Source organism: Haemaphysalis longicornis, unplaced genomic scaffold, assembly GCF_048455015.1.
Source record: "Haemaphysalis longicornis isolate Haplotype H1 unplaced genomic scaffold, Haemaphysalis longicornis Haplotype H1 scaffold_8, whole genome shotgun sequence".
In the NCBI taxonomy this organism is placed as follows: Eukaryota; Metazoa; Arthropoda; class Arachnida; order Ixodida; family Ixodidae; genus Haemaphysalis; species Haemaphysalis longicornis.
The window spans coordinates 69,910,486-69,916,904 of NW_027526445.1; the positions used below are offsets into that span (position 1 = coordinate 69,910,486).

General features: G+C 44.8%; 1 protein-coding gene across 1 annotated transcript; it reads left to right on the forward strand.

The window, feature by feature from the left end:
• The first annotated feature begins 813 nt into the window (after window positions 1–813).
• Window positions 814–6,178, forward strand: LOC144150165 (uncharacterized). Its single transcript, XM_077682006.1, has 4 exons — window positions 814–949; window positions 1,350–1,465; window positions 3,876–4,168; window positions 5,897–6,178. Exons 2-4 carry the CDS (start codon window positions 1,378–1,380, stop codon window positions 6,152–6,154), a joined length of 639 nt encoding a protein of 212 aa, XP_077538132.1. The 5' UTR covers window positions 814–949; window positions 1,350–1,377; the 3' UTR covers window positions 6,155–6,178.
• The last annotated feature ends 241 nt before the right edge of the window (window positions 6,179–6,419 follow it).

The window sequence follows — 6,419 nt, forward strand, 5'->3', positions numbered from 1 at the left end:
AAGTAAAAAAAATTAAATCGGCTCCACTCAACGTGAAAGTTACCAAGTAATTCTTCAAAACGGCTGTGACGCTCTCTATTGACTTGTTTCAGTATGAGCCTGACGTTGATAGTAAAACTGGCAAAGAGAGGGCAGCACATCCGCTGAAAATGCCAATAAGGAGACAATAGGTTGAGTTTTCAATACCTTGGGTAATTTTTGCGTTAAATTATATTTTTTTTTAAATTCGCACTGTTTTGGGTTTACAGTGTTTTTAAATGTACACGTTTGCGGCCTAGCAACGGCAGCCTCCATGGCAACGCCGCAGCTCAAGGATCACCCCCAGCAAAACATGAAGAAGAATTCATATAAAACATTTTTCTCATGAAATGTTTGTTACACTCGTTTAAACTAAAATTGTGCAGGTTCTCTTACGCGGCCTACGTATGCGTGTTGTTTTGTCGCTGTGCACTTCGAAGTATTGCTGTTCTGACGCGTGCCCTTTCGCTCCGTGCTGTTTGGCCGCTGTGCTTTCGAATGTTTGTGCGTGTGGGACGGGGGTTATGACGTGCTGTTATTTCCTGTTCTTTTTCTCGCCACGCCGAATGTTTATCAGCTGATACCACGCAACACCCTGTCTCGTGCCCTACGCAACTTCAAAAGGCATATCTTGCCTCTGCACTCGCTCAACATAGCCCAATTATTGTCCGTGAGGCATGCGTCAGCGGCTTGTTAGAGACTACAGGATGTTCCCACTTTACGTCGTCGGCTCACGAAGATTGTCGGCGGTGTTTTCTGCTTGCTGTGCGATACGGCAACCAAATTGGCATTATAAGAGCAGGATAGGGCCACCAGGCCTTCACTTCATGGCAACGCACTAAGACCCTCACTTTGGTAGGCGGAGTTTTCTAGGTAACGGAATTTAGTGACGCGTGGTTACTGGCTTGACCAGCACTCACGGAAAAGAACGGTAAGGTGGGAGTTTCGTCCAATCTACGATAGCAACCGACAGGAGGTGATAAAAATAACACGTGCAACCGGGGAAGTCTTTTGTCCTGTGAGGACAATAACAATCTTTACCAGGAGTACTTACTTGGGTTCAATCCTTGAATACGTACTTGCATTGAATATTAACACTCACCATTCCTATTACCCGAAATGTGCATGTATCTGGAAACTTTCTTAGGATCTTTGCATACAGTTGTTTTGGGTTGAACTGCATGTTTCATTAGATAACCGACCCGCATTTTTCTATTGACGATTTTTGGCAATGTTTTTTATATCGCGAAAGCTTTATCTTGTTTTCCAGAATGGTTAATTGAACTTTGAAACAGAAATGTGTTTTCCACACCTTGCTCTTACGTCTACAGGTTCAAATAAAAACTTCCACTGGCGACCATGCTAGCGCTAATCAAGCTGCTCACTGCACTCACTGCAGTGAAAATAGCCAGCGCTCGCAATGACTACTCCAACCTCACAATAGTAGGTAAGTAAAGCCCTTCGTTACTTCGTGTGCTCCGGAAGTGTGCGGTGACAAAACTCGGGAAAGATATGCCAGGGGCCCGTAAGAGCACGGGATCCTTTTACGCACGCACAAAATATGCTTAATGGGAAAACAAGTTGTGATCGCAACAATAGTTATGCAAGACCACGAAGGGTAGTTTGGAAGCTGTGTTGCGGCGACGTAATTGGTGTGCGGAACGCTGGTGTTCTTACGAGATGTGCAGAATTGCGATGCAGCAAACTTAGATGTTCTAATGGGGCAAGCAATAAAATGAGTGAAATGATGAGAAATGGCGGCAGGGACACCTGTCAAGGCCACTTCAACGAAGTATGGCAATATTGCTCAAAAGCTGCTTCAATGAAGTGACCTTATAGAAAAGGTCCTGGTAACACCGAGTGCGCCCCCTAACATTTAAAACGACAATTAAGGTAATGCATGGCAGTGTTCAAAAGATTCTGCGTATAAATAAAACCACACTTATTTTAGCACCATTTAGCCCCAATGAAATTTCTACGGGATTGAGTTGGACTTTTCCCTTTATGGTGTGAAACCCATTTCTCTGAAAAGTATTCGCTGCTAAATTTCGTCGCGCGGTAATGTTCTCACTGGGGAAGCTGCAAGGGCATCGATGAGAGCGAGTACAATAGGCGGTGCTGCGCCGGGCCAGCACCTACCGAATATATTTGGGCAGAGGGGTGGATCCAGGTATTATTCAAATGGGGTGGTCAGCTTCTATTAGTGATGATGATGATGGTGACGATGATGAGGGGAAGAGGGTAGCAACCTTTTTTTCATCGATATTTTGGAAAACCAGCAATACAATAAATAGAGAAAAAATCATCAACTAGACTTATTCACGACCTGAGCGCTCATCTTCTTCGGGGTATGAACTGCAAAAATAAGGGGGAGGGGAGGTCAGGATATCTGGATCCACCCTCTGGGTCTACTAAAGTTTGGACATGAATATCGCGCGCACACCGGTCTTCGTTTTTTGGCATGGCAATGGGGTTAAATCCACGGGTTTTTTTTTTTGGCCACATTTGACGTACCTAAAAACCAGAAAATCTCAGCCAGACATCACTACAGTCACACAGAAGAACCGATACGGAGTAGTCATTTATGATACAATGTTAATAATACATGGTCCGTCTCTCGCGGCAAGGTCCACACAGAGCATTTTTGAAGCGTCTATGAGTATGAGGCCTTTCTGATGGCGTTGAAAAACCAGGTACTAATACTCTATATAATACTTTCATATCACAGAGATATATTATGTATTTCCGTACAAATACTTAACGCCCCCCACTCTAAAATTTGCTAGGTACCCCGTCAAACTGCCCAGAAAAATTCATAAACTCCATTCCTCACATATGATAGGGCCCCTTATTAGGATCGAAGTAATGAAACGTTTAGTTACATGGGTTGAAGCCCAACAAACGGTAGTAATTTTGCAATAGTACTGTTTTGTGGTGAACGCGCCCTATTCTCGACTTCATAAATTCTCCGTAAATTTGTTGTTTTCTTGCGTAGGTCGGTCAAACGCACACAAACACTGACGAGGACAGGTACAGTTCCGACGAAACGTCATGTAGTTCGACGCTTGGCATAAAAATACACCACCAAGTTATCTGATACTGCTTCGAAAAATAAAACAAAAACATTTCATGCATATTCTAAAAATGAATACGAAATTAAGCGTTAAACATAAGCACATTTGTAACGTAAAAGTAGCGTAATACCTCAAGACGAAGTAGCAATGCTGATGAAAATGCATGCTGGAACAGCGTACGAAGGAATACGTTTGCCCAAAAGACTAGAAAAAAGAGAAGATAGGACAAGACGCTCCGTTCGTCATGGACCAACTAGCCAGCAATCAAGCCCTACTAAGAAACATCGTGTTCAACGCAATACCATCGCATAGTCTTTTTCGTCCTTATTTATATCTGCCCGGCACTTTTAGCATAATTTTTTTAAAATGCATGTTTCAATGCAATATGAAAATAGAATCTTGTGTTATCACGTTTGCTTCGTCACTGAGTAGAGTTCAAGAATTATAACTAATGTAGTGCTCTGCGACGTAGGTGGGAAATTTCGATAAACAATTGGGGCCATTTAATTGATCCTGCGCGTAGTATCCACCGAAACTCACCACTGCGAGGCGCCTTTTAATCAATGGTATCACATCATGTAACCAAAAATTGTTTCGAGAAAGATTTTCTCTCAGCCCTTCGGCGCCAACGTCATCGAAGCGGTTGTAGCAGGCATGTTAACTGTGGAAGGACGTGTTTGTTGCGCAAGTCCTTGCCTTGCAGATAAACGTTTAACAGCGGAAGTATATCTTCTGGCAACCAGATAGCTGTGTTTTTTTATTTCCTTATGTTAATAATTGCAGATCGCTGCCCGAACGCCCCAGATGTCGACTGGACCAAAAGTGTCAACACATACCTGCGCCAAATTCCTGACACTATCCCACTACCAGTCCCCGTCGACGCTTTCATTCCGGGAATCAAGATAGGAACTTTGAAAGTGACAGGCCTTGGAGGCCTGTGGCCATACAAGCCGTACACCAGCTACTGTGTGGAGAACAAGACATACATCGAGGTTCACGTGTTCGCCGACGAACCTCTACGTCTTTCTGTCGACTGGAAGACGTGCTCCGGACACCAGGGGGAGTTTGGCATTAGGGTATGATGCACTTCAGTAATATTCATTGGGCATAATTGGCCACCATTGTGTTTTACACTAAGCAATCTCACACCACACCAGGTATGTGGGGTAAAAATTTCCATATTATTATTGGTACCATAAGAGCGGAAACAAATCGCCGTGCAAGCGTCTGCACACGGTGCCAAGTGACGCAGGAAGCCGTAGTATGCGCACAACGGTTCCGGGAGGATGTTTTCGGGCGGTCGATGTCGACAATTTTGCTACAACTTGATTGCGGGTTGGGAGAGACGACGGGAGGTCTATCGTGAGTAATGTGTAAGACTTGCTGGAGGAATGTAAGAGACCAGTTTCTGAGAGAATCTTTCGCGACGAGTCGTGCACCCAAGCAAAACCAGGAAACCCAGTTATGAGTGCACCGCCCCTCTTCGGTTGGCTTTGAATGGAGCGAGTTGAGAACAGGCAAGCTGCTCACGTGCTTCATGAGCCCGCACTGTGGCTTCGTGATCGTATTCGATAAACAAGAGTGTGGCAGGAAGCATCACTGTGTCAAGCGCTCTGTGAGACCATTTGTCGGTGGGAGGTGTGCGCTGATCAGCTTGTGGCGAAGCGAGGATGAACGAAGTATGCCAGCGAGGAGCTGAGATAAGAAATGTGAACCGCGGTGTCTGGAAATGTGCGGGGACCGCCGTGGTGAAGAATTATTATGTAGAGAAGAAGGTGGACAACGCCAGTAGCACCCACTCTGTAATGAAACCACGGGACATTGTATGCCGGGTGGCATATTCAGTAGCGACTGCAATCGATTTCTTCTCGGATGTGCATAAAAGAAAAGGGCCCAAAGCCTGGGCAGTTAGAAACAAACGCCCAGCAGGATTATGAACTGGCTGCACGAGGCTATGTCACGAGAGAATATCAGTATTTGCCTAATTCAGTGCCCTCTGCTTGTGCGTCCATAGGTGAAAACTTCAAAAATATAAACAACCCTGTGAAATCTTGAGAGAGAGAGAATGCTCTGTAATGTAAACTGGTGAGGTCAGCCCTGCTAGGGACAGGGGTTACTACACCAGATGGTGGGTGACTACGTTGATGAGTGGTGAATATTAGACATTAGGGTTACAGCAGGGAGAAGACAGATGCCCCATTAATGTACACGATAAGCTTCTTTTTTATATTTTACGTGAAGCTCGTTAGGTTAGTAAGGCAAACCCGGCCGGCATCATTATGATGCATAAAAGTACGCTGTATCTTCCCCGCGACACGCCCTGAAGGCGAGGGGTATACCGGAAAAAGTTAACAAAAAGATATCAACAAAGGAAAAGTTTTCCTGGGTGTCGGAATTTGGCTTTGTTATAAAGGTTAGGGTTACTTGACATAAAGCATGGCCATCTCAGCTAGCGTAAACTCGGCTTCTCGTACCTCAACCACGGATTTGATAATGAGGTTGAAGTGATGCCAACACGGGCAATACTAGTCGGATATACTTTAAAATAAGTGACGTCCTCTGCTAAAACCTCGACTCATGGAATGGTGCCACAACAGGCTTTTCAACAGTACTCTCTATTCTATTTTACCCTGCCCCATTGCCAATTTTAGGCTTTTGAGGCCTTATAAGGGCCAGGTTTACATCAACTAAAAATGTGTTCAACAAATCCTCCCCGACATAGGTATCCTGCTTTGAAATACAAATTTTGTTTGCCATAACCGAGTTGTGTACATTTACGTGCCCTTATCTTTTTCCATACGCAGGTTTCGAGTCAAAGCCTGCGGCTTTTTTTCTTTCCGGCGTTTGGTGAACAAAGCAACGCGGGCGTGGCGCTGTTCAACGTGCTCCCAGACAGTCTCGAGGACCCAGCGCTATTCCTCGAAGGAGGGAGCCAATGGCTTACGAGAGCAACATTAATAGCTAACGTGATCACTATGCCACACCTCGAGATGCTGTGGAGCAAGTTCCTTCGCGTGGATACTCCATCCTTGATCAGGGAAAACTTGAAAAACTTGAAATAAATGCAGATATCTTTCAAAGCTTCAGCTGCCTGTACTAGCGTCAGCTCTCCAAGCTGGATCCCGCTAAAGAGTTTGTAATCTAATGCTACCCAGCCGAAAATGTCAACAACAGTAATAAAATATGTTGAACAATATCGTTATACCAGTCTGAACTACCCTCTCCCCTGTGCCAGAACTACCATCTCTCCTCCAAGACAATATGTGTGGAGAAACAGTTACTTTGGGTGTAGCGGTCTGATTTCACTCGAAAGGAAAAGTTATTCCC

Coding starts and splice junctions, on each gene's coding strand:
- LOC144150165 (XM_077682006.1), top strand. CDS start 1,378: ATGCTAGCGCTAATCAAGCTGCTCACTGCACTCACTGCAGTGAAAATA. Junction 1,466..3,875: donor CTCCAACCTCACAATAGTAG/GTAAGTAAAGCC, acceptor TAATAATTGCAG/ATCGCTGCCCGAACGCCCCA. Junction 4,169..5,896: donor AGGGGGAGTTTGGCATTAGG/GTATGATGCACT, acceptor TTCCATACGCAG/GTTTCGAGTCAAAGCCTGCG.